Here is an 18323-nt window from a genome sequence, read left to right as displayed (position 1 = left end):
GCTTTTTTGCAGTTGTTAGTACATAGGACAACGTGAGACATGTCTTGGAGCAAAAAGGTATTAGACAATAAAAAAAAATAAAAACTTGTAGCAGTGGTCAACTGTATCACATAAATGAGGGGGGGGGGGGGAAAGATCTTCAATTCAATTGCAGTTCAATTGCAATTAACCAAATATTAACCATTTTATAACAAGGGAGCAGCAAGGGGTTTTAATAGCTGTTTCTTGCCTTTTTCAACCCTGCTTTTCTCATTACTCTCGTTAGGAAGTTTGGTTTCCTGTAAAAAAAAAAAAAAAAAAAAGGAAAAGAATTTCTGTCAGTAATTGCTTGTTAACACAGTGATTTATAATTTCAACCGTATCTGCCACACACAGCAAAGTGCACCTTACTTTTTCGGTTTGACCGCACTCTCTGCTAACGCCTTGTTCGCCAAATCAACTTGCTCTTCGAGGCGTTCTTTCTGACGTTGAAGGGCATAAATACGATCACTGAAAAATAAATTGTTGCAAACAAACAAATGATTATCAATGCAACAAATCCCTTGTTCACAACTCACGGCGTTATAGTTTACCTCCGAACTACTTCGGCAATTCTATGACATAAGCGACAGCCATGAAAGCCGCATTTAATAATACTTCCGGCAACTACTGAATTAGCGACGACAGTTTTCCCTTTTTCTAACCTTGCGGGTCTGCGCACGCCAAGTTTCCCACGCTTTTAACGTCAGTAGATTGAAAACTGGCAACGAATAGTTCCTTTTGTAATGAGCAAATTTACGCAACAAAGACGCGAAAATGTCCTTGTGTCACTAGCGCGACAGCTAATTCCTAACGCATTTTGAAGCAACCCTCGCCTTGTTGAGTTCGAATCTTAAAACCCAGAGGTCGGCGATGTAAACAAAAAGATCGCGTCCAAATGCATAAATGATAAGTTGTCACGCGGGTCACACAAGGACATTTTGCCCTCCTCCTATTCAGCCGTTACGTTGCGTGAGCGACGCGCAATCCACCGTACCGAAAAAATGGCGACTGGTATATTTACCCATAATTCTTAGCAGAAATCCCTAAAAATGCTTATAGAAATGTACATAAAAGTTTTAAAAACTTCAAACCTAGCCACAGGCGGACCACCCTCTGTTTGTGTGGTGTAATGACTGTTTGCAACTTGAGACTTTATATTCATGCGACACAATCGGTTGTAAGTTTTACTGAGTGGAGATGTTGAAATAAAGTTTCAAGGAAATGTTGATTGAGTCACGCGTGATGTTTTTTTGCCATTCTGAGCCGTGGAAAGCCTTCTCTGACGCGTTTACTGTTCAACAGTCTTGCCGGCCGAAGGCCGGTACTAGAGAAAGGGAGACAAGGCAGGCAAGAACCCGGAAGGTTTCAAACTATGATCTGTAGCAAAGTCAGGGACCAAAGGAATTCTAAGAATGCAGTCCATTTTAAATCAGTCAATCAACGCTTCGCGACCGTTGCCCGGCAGGGTTGGGTATTTGAAGCGCGAAGCGTTGATTGGCTAATTTAAAACGGACTGCATGCTTAGAATTCCTTTGGTCCCTGACTTTGCTACAGATCATAGTTTGAAACCTACCTGGAGGACTTGATCTCCGCTTTTCTAGGAGGAAATGTGACGAATGAAGCCCAAACTCGGCCACGACATAGCGAAATATGTAGTTAATCGGATGCTGTTGAAAAAACTCCAAGAATGTTTCAAATTTTGCGACAATTCCGGTTTGAAGTAACGACCCATAGGGTCGCCGGCGGGTTCTTGCCTGCCTTGTCTCCTTTTCTGTAGAACCGGCCTTTGGCCGGCAAGACTGTTGAACAGTAAACGCGTCAGAGAAGGATTTCTACTGCTCGGAATGGCAAAAAAACACCACGCGTGACTCAATCAACATTTCCTTGAAACTTTATTTCAACATCAAGGTAAACGGCGACTTTAAATATCTCTACTCAGTAAAAATTTCAACCGATCGTGTCGTGTGAATATAAAGTCTCAAGTTGCAAACAGTCATTACACCACACAGAGGGTGGTTGGCCTGTGACCTAGCATACATAATGTTGTTATTAAAGGGGCGAATTTCGCGAAAAATATTACTTTCTATGTGCCTATTGGCTGCTAGGTTCGCAAGGAATTGTGGTAAAATGTACTGATCCGCCATCTTTTTCAGACGATTGATTATTGCCTGATTTCATACCGTGGGGGTCTGGGTACGAGTCCGTGTATTATGGGTTATGGGACTCAACACCCACATAGCCGGAAAGAGCACACCGCACTTTACAACATTTCCAAGTTTGGTGTTAATCAAGCTAATATTAGGAAAGATACAGCCATTCAAAAACTCCAAATTTTACTAAGAAATGTATGGAACGCCGGACGTGTGTCCGGCGTTCCATACATTTCTTAGTAAATTTTTTAAGTTTCTGAATGGCTGTATCTCGCCTAATATTAGCTTGATTGACACCAAACTTGAGGATGTTGTAAAGTTCGATGTGCTCTTTCCGGCTATGTGGGTGTTGAGTCCCATAACCCATAATACACAGACTCGTACCCAGACCCCCACGGTATGAAATCAGGCAATGGCCTGCCACAAGGAAACTCGTGCGTTTCGCTTGTCCGGCTCGACTATTCCGTGAGGCAAAGGGACTGGTAATAGCCAACACAACAATCTTCCATTCCCTCATATTATTATTGTTATTTTTTTTTGGCCCACAATGTAAACAACTGGATCTACGAGTAATTGTGCCAACCAATAAACTTTAATGATTGATTTATTTTATTTACAGGCGACGAGAAAAGACTTATCACGTCTGCCACTCGCTAGTCTTGCAAATGTGACTAACGATCAATTAAAACCGCAATTCTTCCATACTCACGAGAAAGCTCTTTCATCATCCATAAACTGATCTTTGTCTTCCAACGATTTCACCAGAAGGTCTTGATTCTAACCAAAAAAAGCGATTAGTACAAGAAGCACAGGAGTGTTAACCAAAATGCTAAATGGTCATTTTCTTGGACGTTTCCGCGTAAGGTCCATAAGAACATCGCCATCTTTTAATCGTCAATGATAAAGTTAAACAAAAAATACTGTTTAACAGGTCTGTTGCTCGAAGATACATCATCTCAAAACCTCTACACCTTCTGGAAAGCGCTGTTAGGGAAATTCTTCGGTAACGAGAGCATTGCGAAAGAAATAACAAGGCACCTTCTACTATTATCTAGCAAAAATGAAAAACAATGTTGCGTTGCAAGTTACAAGAAAAATTTCCCCGAGTCACAGGTTGTAACAGTGTCTGAAGAGCGCATTTCTTATTCGTGTTAAACTCACTTGTTCTACGAGTTTGTTGACTTGTTCCACAAGCGCCTTGTTTTCCTCCTCAAGTGTAGCATTCAGTTGACTCAGCATCTGTTAACAGAAACACAAGAGCCAATGAAAACCACGATAAATGACACTGTCATTGTGTTTTGACAAAGAACACTCCAAACTCCCAGGCAATACAATTAGAAAACCATGACAACAGAGAAGAATTCCAGTGAATCAATGAATGCCAAAGCAATCCCACCTATCCAATCACAGTAAAGCAAGTACTCAATGAACAAATCAGGACTCGACGTAAACGCATGTTGGCGGTGCCAAGCGCGGGAAAAAATGACACTAGGGAACTTAAGCAACGCCAACGGCGACGGCAACGAAAAAGTCACTTGAAAATATAACTTCGTTTTATTTGTGCTACTTCGCGATTATTTCAACTCATCCAACTTGTTCAAAAACAGCGCACTCGAACGCCATCCCTAACAATTTGGTTCCTGGGCAGTTAAGAAAGAGAATGAAAAATTCACCGTCGTGTGCTCACGTTCTCCACAAAACCTTAAATTGGTGATTTCATGCTGTTACTTTGCAGAGGAAGGTGAAGAAAAGTACCAAAATTTAAAACACACACGCAGAGCGATTGTTTTTCCTCAAAAAAATCTTTTGTTTCGCAGCGTTGACGTTGCCGTCGCCGTTGCTTAAGTTCCTCAGTATAAGCAGCGAATGCCGAAGTAATCCCACCTATCCAATCACAGTAAAGCAAGAACTCAATCAACGAATCATGACTCGACGCAAACACGTGCTAGCGGTGCCAAGCGCGGGAAAATGTGACACTGTTACCAACGGCGGGAAGAGATGCAAACTGGTACCGCGTGCGCGAAAACGTGACGTACGAAAGCTAAATCAAACGCACAATCATGACAGGCAGACGAAAACGTTTTCTTACCTCGCATCTGTGTCCCATCTTGGAAGCGGCGATGTCTACCTGGTGATAATAATCCCTGACGTCATTCATATCGCCCTGCAGTGCCGCGTAGTCCGCCCTGGTGTCCTGCAGTTCATTCTTCACAGACTCGTTCTCAATCTCCAGCTGAGCGTTCCTTGCCGACATTGCCTCGTTCTGGGCCTTGACCGTGACGTTCTGGAAACCAAAAGTAGGTATCACGTGAATAAATGGAATCAACGCTGATATTTCAATGTGCATGCTCGTCATGTTACGTAAGGTTCTCGTCTATCTTCACATTAGGAATTACAATTTTATTCCCTTTCACAGATAGAAAAAAAATCTGCAAGGATCATGCAAGGTTGCAATAGTCACCTGTTTTTCTAACATTCTTATTTCTTCGTGAAGTTCCGTTACTCTTCTATCCGCGATAGCCAGCATCCCCAGAGTATTCTGCCCAGACCTGCCATGAAAGCGCACAGAAAAAAGTCACACTTTTAGCCAATTCAAACCAAATGCACTACATATTTTCGTTTCCTGTTTAACAAACAGGGTATGTGTTCGTGCTTCTCTTTTAAAATTGAACTGGATGTTTGGGAGAAAGAGACGTGGAGACGCAATCCAGTATTTCCGCAGCTAATTCTGGTTCTCCTTTCAGGATTATCACCATAAGTAGCGTTCTACGCAAAGTTATGAAAACAAGGACTGGCAGGTTTTTCAATTTATTTCATGAAATAAATAAAAAAAAAAAAACAGTTTCGTATGTCGTCCTTAGGGAAATGGCAATGATAACAGCCGCAAAATATTGCTGATATCATAAAACATATGACTGCAAAAGAGAAAAAAAGTAAACATAAGCAAAACAATTTCTTCAGGTACATCATGATACTGGGAGAGTGAAATTAGAAGCTTGCGAGAGAACAGAGGATATGACTTGAGAGGTCTTTAGTTTCGCCGATGGAAGGCACTGTCACGTACCTAGTGGTGTCCGCTGGTTTGAAGATGATCGTCTGCGAGGAGCTGCCTTTTTGTTTCTGGGCTTTTTCCTTTTCCGCTCTTCTGTCATATGAATCGAGCATCTACAGATGAAGCAAAGTGCATGCATTGTTATACAATCACAGGGAGAGATCAGAAAAAAATAGGTACGCATTGCGTACATGCACTACCCACACAGCGTGCTGTGCTTCGGACCTGTTTGTTTACGGACGGACGGACGGACGGACGGACACTTGCTCACTCACTCACTCACTCACTCACTTTTACATGCCTGACGACATACTACCCACAAAAATTGTTCTACCACCTGCCATTATCCAATGTTTATCATAATCTCCATGTCATCGCTTGCACCACAACAAAGCTATTCTAACAAGTTTCGTGGGATTAGCGAACCTTAAAAACACATCACGAGCGTGTTTGTAAAAGGCTGAGTTCGAAACATTAGTCGGTCATTTGATATTGCCCTATTGATGGTTTGCATGTGACGTCATGGCCGCCATGTTGGTGGACAGGAACAATGAGATTTTTCTCCCCCTGGGAGTTACCTACCATTTTTATGCAAACTTTTTGAACAAATTTTCTTTTATTTTGCCAACCAACATGGAGGTGATGCAAACCAAATATTGATTTTTAAAATATTCTTAGGCATGGCCTCTGTCCACAAAATGACTTTACGCTTTACTTGAAAATCTTGCATACCAATTCAAACTTGCTTGATAATAAGAAGTAACAATGATTTTTCTCTCGCTTTTGCTACCAAAGGCGCTCTCGACTTGATGAAGGGTGACTTGAACATAGAAAAACAGACAGGATTGGAAAGACAACAATTCCCCTGTTCTTACCTCTGTAAGTTTTTGTTGATCTTTAGAAGAAGTTTCCAACCTGAAGAAAGTACGTTGCAATGAGAAACAAAACACACTGATAGTTAAATTTAAATTAAAAACTAAATTTGTAAATTTGTATAGGGCATAATTCAATGTCGAGACAATCAAATGCGCTTTACAGTATGGGAACACTCTCCAGTTCGAATCGGAATTTGGAAATGTTGGTTATTGTGGAGGGAGGGAAACCGGAGTGCCTGGAGGAAAACCTCTCGGAGCACGGACGAGAACCAACAACAAACTCAACCCACATATGACGCCAAGTCCAGCTTGGTGGGAGGCGAGTGCTCTCACCATTGCACCATCCCTGCTGTTTATTGCCTCTTATTCCACCAGTGTTTTAAAACCAACCAACCTTTGTTCGAGTGTTTTTATTTTGTCATTCTTCAGCTCAGCCTCATGCGTCATCTTGTTGTTTTGATGGACAGCTTCTTCCAGCCTCGTTTTCAGACTTCGTACCTGTTCTTCTTTATGCTCGAGCGACCGAGATAACTTGTTGGCCTGAGCAGTCACTTCTTCCAATCTGCGAGAAAAAAAAATCCAACACATCGTAAACAAACGATACTGACTCGTCTATTCGTTGACAAAAATTGAGAAAATTTGTTAAGTTTTTGGTGGTGGGTATATCGGATATCTTAGTGACGGAGAGGTGTGAATGCGGGCAACTTGGCCTGGATACAGTGACCAACAATTTCATTCTACGAAAGTACATTCTTCTCCCCATAAAATAATGAAAAAACTCTCTGCCGCAATTTGTTCACTCAAGAAACATCCTCCATATTATTTCTGCGTGTGAGAGTGCACTGCCCAAAGGCAGGCCCAGCCATCAAAGGTAGTCGGTAGTCCTTTATACTTTCCTCCATTTTTCCCTGTCCTGTGCTACTCTCTTCAACTGCTGGTACCAGCCAAATTCTGCCTTGAGCTTGTCAAGCATTGCTGCCCTGTTCCTTCCTCTTTGTCGTTTCCACAACATTCTGCCACATAATTTTTAACCCAAAACAAATCCCTCCTTTCAAACCCACCTCCCAGTCACTAACAGACCTGAGCACTCCCCTTTGAAAAGCAACACCGTCATTTGAAAACTTACTTGGCTTCCATGGCCATATTTTCGCTCTCCTGCTGCTGTAGATTCTGGGATAACACTCCAATCTTGCTGTCTTTCTGCTTTAGAGCCATGCTGAGGGACTGACTGTTGTCCTCTCGACTAATCTCCATTTCCGCCACTCTAACAATTGAACGTTAGGTTTACAATAAAATAACAATTTTTTTTATGCCAAATGTTTGCTATGTTCCGTTTGAAAAGGCATCCGATTTTGTGTGAGAGGGGCTGACTTTCCGTAACTTATACTGGTTTCCACAATCTCTAGGCCTTAATTTTAGAACACCAAAATTCCACGACTTTCCGGGATTTTCATTCCTCGTAAGAACTCTGTGAAGTAGTAGTACTCAAGTAAAGCCGACGGAAAAAACAACTGCGTAAACATCTTGTTAAAATCGTAGTTTGCGCTGGTCTTTGGAGTCCCAATATTGCTAAGTAACAAGACAAGAAAAACAAAAAGACCGAAAAGAAACCATCTAATACGCTGCACCACATTAAACACCTTTGCCGGCAAACAAGCTCACTTTTGGGGAAGCTTTGCGTTGCTAGCTGGCTCCCACCGTTGGCGCGTGGAGCTGTTCGCAACCTCTAAAAGTTCAAATAAATTGACGGAAATCTTCCCATACCGTTTCTCCAAGTCCTCGATCTTTGCTTCCTTTTGTTTAATGTTATGATTTAGTCTTCTGTTTTGGCTTTCACTTTCTTCCAGCCTACAAGTGAACAAATCAAGTTAAGTCTCACTCGCCCTATGACTTGGAAAACATGAGGCTCGCGCCTTCAACATAAACACATCAAAGTGAATGTACGATATTCATATAACATTGTAAAATTCATTAATTATTCATCAAAGTTATGACCAATCAATAGGTCGATTTAAGTCACATGTACACCTCTGTAAACCCTAATACAAATCAATGACGTATTAAACAGTAGAATTAACTTTTGATACAGATCTTCACTGATAAAAATGCAAAACATTATACATTCAATTTATTGTTTCAAATCACAAGTACGATAAAACTTGCGCTTCCCATCTGTATGGGCGTTTACAATGGCTCGCCATTGTAAACGCTCATACAGATCTCCCGCTCGTATTTTATCTAGTACACTTACTTGCTCTCCAAACTCAGAAGTGTGTGTTCCATTTCTTTCTTGACCTTTTCCAGTTTATTAACCTGTCCAGTGGTGCTCGACAAATCCTTTACCCTGCGTATCAACAAACAAACGCATCCTTAGCGCTATGGTCAAGGCCCTGGTTTTTCAACAGCCGATTAACACTAATCCACGGTTAAACTTTTAACCGAGGTTTTCATCTCGCTCGTTAAAGATGATTTTAAAGGCTCATTTTAAGCTAATGGTAAAGGAACGTCTAAGGCAAACTTAGGGACAAAAATCTTTTGGACGAATCAGCTTAATCGGGCTTTGAACAATTGGGTCACGGTTTCTAACCGAAAATTCGCCTTGCACATTTTCCCCAAATAGCCAAAGGGCTAATCCATTGCAGTTTATTTTCGTGCATGTTTCATTTCATGATTACGAGAAATAATGCATAGAAAAGGATTTCAAAGGTATTACTGACATTACTTACGCGTTTGTCGAATAAGCGTTGACGCAGTTTATGTTATCACGAGCATTATTGACAAAAAAAGTTCTACCGGTAATTTTTTAGACCGCAAGCTTTGTTCCTTTCTCAGATTTTGGAAAAGACATCATCGTACCGTCAAAACAAATTTAACCATCAAAATTCTACTGGCTAATTTTGCACAATTTTAGTGATAGTGACTACTTCATCAAATATGCAGATTATGAGGAAAAAAGAAAATAATAATAATCAACCAAGATAAAATGTCTTAATGTTACAACAAATTATCCCAACTAGTACCACAAGGAATATATAGAGAACAGCAAAGGAGATTAAACAAGGTGATATTGGAGCTTGAAGCCTGGTTCACACAAGCTACGGAGTCGGAATCAGAAGAATCTTCTGACCTAGTATGAATCGATACAACTGAAGCAGAAGCCTAGCTTTCATTCAAAATGGGATTGGGAATGAGCTATGTGATTGGTTGATTCTTCTGCTTGCGTTTCCAATTCCGATCAGCCATTTCACATTTGATCGCACGCGACGGAGTCAGAATCGGAATCGGAAGAAAAATGGAAACGTTCTCATCCTTGTGATTCCGATTCCGTCTGGTTTATTATTATTATTATTATTATTATTATTATTATTATTATTATTATTATTATTATTATTATTATTATTATTATTATTATTATTATTATTATTGTTATGCGCAGTAAAAATATCGGTATGCACAGTATAGGAAAGCAACACAGGGAGTGTAGCGTAACCTGTGAGCCAAGCGAAACTTAAAATAGCACGTGAATAAATCAATATTATTGTTATTATTATTATTATTATTATTATTATTATTATTATTATTATTATTATTATTATTATTATTATTATTATTATTATTCACACTGGAACTGAACGTTCCCGACGCTTCCGATTCCTTTGCCAGTGTGAACCAGCCCTACAGGATTCACGTCTAGTTTACTGTGAAGCGTACCTCTGTTCCATTTCAGCAATCTTGTTATCCTTTTCTTGCAATGCACCACTAAGCTTGGAATCCGCTGTTGCCGTATTTCTCAAGTCGTCCAAACTACAAAGAAGTAGAAGCAATTATGGACAGTGCCTCCTAATACAGAAGTATTTTTGCACAGTTTATGACTATGCGGGAAAAGCAGATCTTAGTATGGACTACTGGAATCCAGATAGAAAATTGGGGGTAACCATGCATTTTTTAGAGATAAGTAAGCAACAATTACTCTATAAAAGAAACCAGTACAATACAAAGCGATGTATGGCGTTTTTTTGCAAATTGAAGCTTTATCTCTGACAAAATGCACGGTTACCCCCAATCAAGTTTCTTTTTGGATACCAAAAGCTCTTGCTAAGTTCTGCTTTATCCGCATAGTTTTAAACCGCGCAAAAATATCCCTGTATTAGTAGGCACCACCCATAGGAAACCAAGTATCTCGAGATGCGCAGGACGTATGCGAAGTAACAAAAGTAGGCACCGTCCTTAAGTGTTCAAACAAAATCTCCAACAAAACCTCTTTAAGGATGTTTCAATAATAACTGAAATTATCATCTCATGTCCGGCAGCCTACCGTTTCTGTAGCTCTAAAAGTTTATCATCCTTGCTCTCCAAGCTGGTTTCGAGTTCCTTCGCTCTGGTCTTGTACTCTGATAATCTTTCAGTTTTTGTTTCAAGGTACTTTTCCAACTCCTCTTCCCTAAAATTCAAAAAGTCACCGTTATGCGTGCGTCGATAACAACAAGAATCACCCCGTGACCGTGTCACGTAAGGCAAACCAATCACGCCGTTTTTACGACTTATACCGTCAGGTCATTTATGCGTGCATAAGGTATATCACATTCGGTGTCACGAAATCTGACTGAGCACATTGACAGACACTGTCAAACCATTTCAAGACGTAACTTGAAGTCTAGGCAAGGATATCACGATACTACTGCAAACACGTCACGCCACAATGTCACGCAACAAAGCAGGACAATGTCGTAGAACACTGAGCAAGCCATTCAACAGCTTCGACGAACTCATAACACGACAAATCTTGCAACAAGATAACGTGACAGAATACTACCTGGCAGTGTCACGCAACCGAGTCAAACTACGCCATACTGAGCTACTTCTGCCATTAAGAGCCAAAAGTGACCAACATCTCCTATCAGACAATATATTTGTCCCATGAACCTAGCTTAATGGCCTTAGCTCCCACGAGTCTCCTGTAGCTCAGTGGTAGAGCATCCGAACTAGTAATCGGAAGGTCTTAGGTTTGACTCCTGGTAGGAGCCAGTATGCCTGTGTCACTTTCATTCTCATTCATTCACCACCTAAATTCTCGTTACAATCTCAACATTGGAATAAAGGAAAATGATCACCAAAAATAAAAAAACCTTGATTCTCACAACTAGCATCACACGAACTGCACAGAGAACAGTCAGGAGAATGTGCATTTTGATACTGAGAGTTTAAGTGCCTTTGTACCTCTTTTCGTTGGCTTGAAGTGTCTTTTCTAGCGTGCGAATGTTCTCTTCTTTTTTACGCACGGACTGGTCGAGTTTGTTATTTAAATTGAGCGTCTCGTGCAACCTGGCGAAAAAGAAGACTATTGTTAATAACTATCGACGCTGAAAAGAAAAGCTTTTATAAATACCGTATTTACTCGATTAACCGCTCTGGGCGCTTATTTAATTTTGGGCCCATGAGGGTGGGCGCTTATTCGAGGTGGGCGCTTATTATTTTCCTAACATTTTCAGCAAGCGAGGACATTTTTAGAGAATAACAAAACAAGGGAAAACAAGTTTTTCTGCTTCAACAAGACAAAACAAAGTGCAAACGCTGACATGAACAAGCCATAAACAATATAAAAAATCATTGACTACGGTATCTAAAACCAATTTTGGAACACAACTGACGCTCCTCTTACTTCACGCTGGGCTAGAAAAAAATTTTTTTCGGGTTGCGGGGGAGGGGATAGGGTGGGCGCCATTTAGTTTTTGGGTTTTCAGGGTGGGCGCTTATTAACTTTTTGGGCTTTCAGGATGGGCGCTTATTCGAAGGTGGGCGGTCAATCGAATAAATACGGTATCTGGCATCTTTGCACTTCTATTTTAACTCCACAAGTAACTTCTCCATTGCCGCGCAGGTTGGAATGGGTGGTTCCAACAAAAGTTGAGGGGAGAGGGGGGGGGGGGGGCAGGGAGGACTGAACAGTTGTCCAAGCATGCTCTGTTTGCCTTCCTTTGTCCATTTCACTTACATAACAAGTTGAATAACGCAGTACCTTTTTTGAAGAGTGTCGATTTTATCGTCTTTTGCGTTTACGTCAGTTTGCTGACTGGCAACCTGACTCTCCAAATTCTCTAGTCTGAAAACCAAGCAAAACGAAAAGGACATCATTAGCTACATTTACAGAATACAATATGGACAAATTTGAAATAGGCTTTAACAGACTTCAATGAATATTTCTCTCCTGCAACAAACGTGAACAGATATATTTCTGCAGGGATATACTCTGAGGAAGGGCGAACGCCCGAAACATCACCATTTTGTACCTCTTTATGGTGACCCATTGACCCATTTACAACTCAGTAAACAAAACCAACCATTCGTTTGCAGTAGTTATAAACGAATGTGTTTGGTTGTTTGAACTTGATACTAGTTTTCAGGCGTCATCGGGGAGGGGAGGGGGAGCGAAACAAGTGAGGGAAGAAAGGGGGACTGGAGTTCCCTCTCCCCTCCCCTCCTTTCTTCCTTCGCTTCCCCCCCCCCCCCCCCCCAACTCCCTAGGCTAGGTTTCTAAGAATTTGTATTATAAAGTAGCGGATTGAAAGGGGCAGCGTCATCGCTTTTTAGTGTGCCTTTGAATAACGAAAAAACATATATGTATCGATGGAAATGTTAATATAATGGTTCAGTATTGTTAACAATTACACTACGAGTATTTGTTATATTTTATTCTGCGGATGGTTTGGATGGTAAAGGATTACAACTTGAAAAAATATTGGAGAAATTAGGTAATATTTTCCTCCTGGTGTCTACGAACAACTTCATATTATAGAAAAGGTTCTATGTTACATATTTGAGTAGCTTTGATCAAAATACAGCAAAATCTCTGTAATAGTGCCCCTTTGAAATACTCGTTGCCATTGCTCGGCGAATACACTCGCAACAGGAACGCGATAGCAAGAACAATCGCAAAATTCAACATTCAGTGTGTTGAATTTTTCGCGAATTTTGTTGCGACTATTTTAGCTGTCGCGTCGCTTGTGTGAAGGTGTTTTCAGCCAAGGGCTGGCGACGCGCGCCACAGTATTGCCATTACAAGCAGAGAATCGCATGTGTAGCCGCTACTTAAAGTACTCAATGACTTACTTGGTTTCTAAGTTTTCTATTCTGGCATCTTTAGTCTTCATGATGTGGTTGAGTTTCCTTATCTCACGGGTGCCTTCCTGCGCCTCAATAAGCCTTAGAAAAGGAAATAAAACGAAACAAACTTAGTAAATCAATAGGATAATATCCCACATTTGCGGACAGCAAAGAAAAATTTATGAATAAACGAGTGACTATAACACAGACATAACATAGCCTGTGGATGAAATTATTAAGTGTGACCGTTCAAATGAAAGCTAGTGATCAGTACTTTCCTGTACTGTTGGTAATTGAGCTGTTTAAGGTGGCTCTTACTGTTGGGTTTCTGGATGACATACTTAAGTGTGGCCATTCAAGTGAAAGCTACTGAGCAATACTTTCCTGTGGTGCAGTTTATTATGCTGTACAAGGTGGTTATCACTTTTGAGTCAGTCGTTGAAGTCGAAATCTTAAAGTGCGATCATTCAAATGAAAGCTACTGAGTGGTGCTGTTTGTTATGCTGCACAAGGTTGTCGCCACATTTGAATCATTGCATGAAGTCGAAATCCTTAAGTGTGGCCATTCAACTGAAATATTCACAACTACTTTTGTGTCGCGCGATTAATTATGCTGAAAAAGGTAGTTCAAACTTTTGTGCCTGGATAAATTGAGCCATTTAAGGACTGTTTGATTTTTAACTTTGCAGCTACTGTTTAAAAGGCTCAATACAATTTGTCTGACTTACTTTGCCTGAAGCTCGGCTATAGTCATCTCTTTTTCCCCAACCGTCATGTCCAGCTGTCTGTATCTGTTTACAGTGCCTTCCAGTCTGAAGCGATTGAACAAGAAATCAAAGCATTTTCTTAGCATCGTTTTAATTAGAAAAATTGGCACGAGTTGCACCTAGCACCGTACGCTTAGTCTAGTGATTAACAAGAAAATTGTCTACGCACTGGAAAAATACAATTTTTTTTTTTTTTAGAGTTTTAAAAAGTTGGAGGTTTTGCCGCCAAGCTGGCTGAATATTTAACAATTATATTACGAACGCGCGTTGGAAATAAGATGATCGATAGCCCACGAGGCGAGTAGCGCCGAGTTGGCTATAATCATCTCATATCCAACAAGCGTGAGTGGAATAATTGTTTTATAAAAAAAAAAGGAAGAAATATTGCTTGATCTTGCTGATCTCCTTTGCAAGAACATCGAGAAGACAATAAATTAAACGGTCGCTATATCTCGGGCATGGTATAATGGCTCTTCTACCATGGCCGTTAAGCCAATCAAATCCCTGGAATTGCATTGTACAATGATCCAGTTCTTAATAATAAGAGTTACATCCTTACTTGCTTTGCAAGTCGTGGATTTTGCCTTCTCTCTCCTCCACATACTCCTCCAACCTGTTAAGTTTAACATACCATCAAAACAGAGTACTGGAATACAGACTGACCAAACCTTTTCTTGTACTTCCCCTTCTTCCAAACTTCTTCTTGACGGATGTGCGAGAACAAAAGTAAAAGGGGGTGGAGAATGGGCCAGCACAAAAACAAACATTCTTCCCTTGTTTTGGGAGGAGTCGCTAACAAACCAATAGTGATTTGTTATCCTTTTCAGAAAACCACTCTATGTTTTTGTTTTGGTGTCCTAGTGTCCTTTCTTTCACACAAAATGCTCCCAAGTTCAAATTTCGCGCAGCTTTGACCCTAGAACGTACAACGTGCCCATGCGCCCCTCCCCTCCCCCCCCCGCCCCCCGCCGCGCTCATCGCCGCGCAACCACCATTGTGTGCAAGTTAACTTGACACCGAACACATCTTACACGATTTACAATACACAATGAGAAATTACTGAAATGGTGAGCTGCAAAACAAGGAAAATATAATCACAATGTAAAAGGTACTCGAGCTCGTTCCCAGGCCTAATCGCCAAGCTACCTGTCTAAGGCTTGGGACCGAGCGGCGCGGCTTCCCGCTCGCGCCAAGGAAGACTAGGGCCGAGGTTGAAAGGTTAGTATTACAGACAGTTAAGGAGCCGGATTAAGCTAACGTAGCAGTGTTACTTTAGCGTAGTTTATTTTATCATTGGTTATTACAGTTTAGATTTATTAGCGTAGTTATCGTCTCGAACGAACACATTATCAGGATTATTATTGTTTGGTTTAGCTTGCAATTACAATTGAAAGTACACTGATGAATAATAAAGATTTCAAAGTGTTAAATGGAGGAAGCAGAAAGTTGAAGAGATTAATGGACGATTAAGAACATTAGGAAAGTTAGCAACAACTGTCACCCTGTTTATGGACCGCTTGAAGTTTCTCTGTATTTCCGAAGACCGCTTCAACAGAAAGGCTGCAAAGAGCAACTAAAGATTAGCAAAACCTGTACGTTTGAGCGTTGCATCTTGCTCTTTCTTGACGAAGAGAGCATTTTGATTTCGTGTTTTGAACGCTTTTTGCAACAAATATGATCAGGTGACAACTCTCGAAGACAAGATCCTCTCTTGTCGAAGAACAAGTCTTTATCAGTTTGTCTTCTGGCGTCAAGTCTGAGGATATTAGGGAGTTTAAGCAGATGCGACGACGACGACAGCAACAAGAACGTCATAAAACAATAAGATTTAATGACAATTACAAAGGCCCTGTACGTATGTCATAAATGTTGGTACATTTCTTCGCCGTCCTCGGCAAAACAACAACGCGAAATTTCTAAATTCAAGGTTTTGTGGAGAACATGAGCACACGACGGCAAGTGTTTCATTCTAGGGACCTTAAGCAGCGACGACGACGACGTCAACGAGAACGTCAGAAAACAATAGTTTTAATTAGCAAAACAGTGGCTCTGCACGTGCATTATACACTTTGGTACATTTCTTTGCCGTCCTCTGCAAAACAACAACGTGGAATGACCTAATTTGAGGTTTTATGGAGAACGTGAACGCATGATGATTAATTTTCCTTTCTCTTTCTGAACTTTAAAGGCGCCCCTACGACGTTAGCTCCTCGATAGTTCGGCCACATTACACAACCTTAGAGAGTATAAATCATCGCGAATTTATTCAGAAGACGCGAAGGCAATTTTTTAAGTTCCATTTTCGTCGGCGACGTCGTCGTCTCTGCTTAAGGTCCCTATTCTGTCTCATATTGAACACCGTTCCTACCAATACTGTTCCAGGATACTTCGGCCACATTGTACAAGTTGAACGAATTGGAATAACCGCGAAGTGCTACAAGTAACGCCAACATATATTTTCAAGTGACGTTTTCGTTGCCGTTGCCGTCGTGGTTGCTTAAAGTCCCTAATAAAATTCACTGGAACATATTCCAATTTGGTCGAACGGTAACAGTCCGATGGCCGCCTGTCATTTCCGTCTGTATTAAATATCAGTTTTGCTAATGTCAAGTGGCTCTTTCCAGCAATTTCGTTTATCCAAGACGGGAATTTAAAAGGTAAAAGAAAAAAATTCAAGGCGGTTAGTTGTTAACTACAAAAATGCAGAGAGATGAGGCGTTAAAAGAAGAGCATCATTTTTCAGCGCCGGCTGACTTACTTCGTCCTTCGTCTTTCCAAGTCTATAATTTTATCGTCCCTTCTTTTAACGCTGTTTTGACGTTGGACCTTTTTACTGGTTTGTTCCTCCAAGCTGAAAATAAATTTAGTTAGTCGGATTCCACGATTCCTGTCATCACGACAGCGAGCTGGATTTTGTAAAATGTACTGTTGGGCGTAAGGCAAAAGCATAAAGTAGAATGTTAGTATCCTTATGGCGTTTTGATTGAGAATTTAAAGAAATGAAGAAGAACTGAAAACGCCTCGGGCTCAGTTTTCTTGACTAGGGAAGGTCAGCAGTCTTACGTTATAGAAGTTAGCTCTGGACGGCCATGAGTTTGTTTGTTGTTTTTCCTTTTGGACACAAGTTATAGCGAAAAACGGAATGCTGTTAGAAAAGAAACAACAGTTCAAATAATAAGTAGAAACAAGCGCTACTCTTACCATTAACATGACTCTTGAGAAGAAAAAGTTTTAGTACGGGACAAATTGGAGTATTTTAGTAAACTAAACTAAGCATATTATATGTTCAAAAGAAGCAAATTCTACTCCAAGGAAGCAAACATAGTGGGTCAGTTATTAAAAGACAGTTTAGACGGTGTTTCACAAAACCACGTTCTAAGCTATTTTCAATTTTGCCAACAGTCATATCTAAACATTGTCTGCTGCTGACGGTAACAAGAAGGCTTGCATCCCAGACTAGAAAATAAACCACTTATAAACAGATTTGGAGGCCCACTGATTGTCTTAAGCCGCGGCCTAAGTTAGACTGTTTAAATAACTTGCCCAGTGAGTTTAAAAATTCGACCATGGTCACTTGCTGAAACACTGAACACAACATAGAACATTATCGGCTTCTTATTTTAACCAGGCCTTTAATTAATCTACAGAAACGTTTTCATTAGCTTACAAAATCAACGATTAAGGTTAGAGTTAGAGGTTATAACACATTGACCAAACTCAACTTCCTAACTAAGGTAATTTAGTCAATTGTTGAACTGTACGTTAGTTAATCAAAGCTGTAATTACAAATTGTCGTTCGATTAAATTATCAACAAATCGGTTAATTGAGGCCTGATATGTCTTGATTTCCTGGTAAGTAGAGAATATACAACAGCATTTCAGTGGCACTTCGTTGGGAGTAAAACATTTAAGTATTAAAACTGTCAACTTACCTTTAATTTTTTAAATGGTTTTGTCAAGTTACATTTGTCGTCCTTTATAGCACATGCTCAAAACACCAATAAGCTCTTTTGGTTTCCCGTGCATCTTACTACTCTCGATGAGTGAATTTATATTACAGACGGATAATCCGTCTCTAATAAATGGAGATAGCATTTTAGTTTTTAAATTTTCTACGCGCCACAATTTTGGATTCCATGACGTCATACAGTTGCTAAATTATTCTACACAAAAGAACTTCTGTTTCCAGACAAAAGCGGCAATCGCATGACGTCATGGAATCAAAATGGCGGCGCACTGGTAGTTAAAACATGAAAATGGGCGGTAATCATATCCAATTCTTACACCATTAAAATGCTTTCTCTACTTTTTATAAGCTTTGACATTTAGACACTTTTTTCAACAATTTAACGTTAAT

At 40.4% G+C, this 18323-nt stretch overlaps 1 protein-coding gene across 2 annotated transcripts in view; it reads right to left on the bottom strand.

Moving 5' to 3' along the window:
• Positions 1 to 18323, bottom strand: part of LOC146482345 (uncharacterized) — a 64668-nt gene that overhangs the window by 5935 nt on the left and 40410 nt on the right. The window contains exons 37-56 of one of the 2 annotated variants that reach the window (XM_085107238.1): positions 16725 to 16817; positions 14526 to 14579; positions 13928 to 14011; positions 13206 to 13298; positions 12115 to 12198; positions 11316 to 11420; positions 10414 to 10539; positions 9810 to 9902; positions 8350 to 8442; positions 7863 to 7946; positions 7225 to 7362; positions 6493 to 6660; positions 6099 to 6138; positions 5236 to 5336; positions 4633 to 4720; positions 4261 to 4455; positions 3333 to 3410; positions 2881 to 2948; positions 391 to 489; positions 230 to 278 (exon numbers count right to left, since the gene is read on the bottom strand). In XM_085107238.1, coding sequence (XP_084963364.1) covers positions 230 to 278; positions 391 to 489; positions 2881 to 2948; positions 3333 to 3410; positions 4261 to 4455; positions 4633 to 4720; positions 5236 to 5336; positions 6099 to 6138; positions 6493 to 6660; positions 7225 to 7362; positions 7863 to 7946; positions 8350 to 8442; positions 9810 to 9902; positions 10414 to 10539; positions 11316 to 11420; positions 12115 to 12198; positions 13206 to 13298; positions 13928 to 14011; positions 14526 to 14579; positions 16725 to 16817 — 1933 coding nt within the window. The remainder of the gene's footprint in view (positions 1 to 229; positions 279 to 390; positions 490 to 2880; positions 2949 to 3332; positions 3411 to 4260; positions 4456 to 4632; positions 4721 to 5235; positions 5337 to 6098; positions 6139 to 6492; positions 6661 to 7224; positions 7363 to 7862; positions 7947 to 8349; positions 8443 to 9809; positions 9903 to 10413; positions 10540 to 11315; positions 11421 to 12114; positions 12199 to 13205; positions 13299 to 13927; positions 14012 to 14525; positions 14580 to 16724; positions 16818 to 18323) is intronic. The other variant, XM_085107239.1, reaches the window with a different exon arrangement.

This window comes from Pavona decussata, unplaced genomic scaffold (genome assembly GCF_977016875.1).
Source record: "Pavona decussata unplaced genomic scaffold, jaPavDecu1.1 SCAFFOLD_46, whole genome shotgun sequence".
In the NCBI taxonomy this organism is placed as follows: domain Eukaryota; kingdom Metazoa; phylum Cnidaria; class Anthozoa; order Scleractinia; family Agariciidae; genus Pavona; species Pavona decussata.
This window is presented reverse-complemented; position numbering and strand designations above follow the sequence as displayed.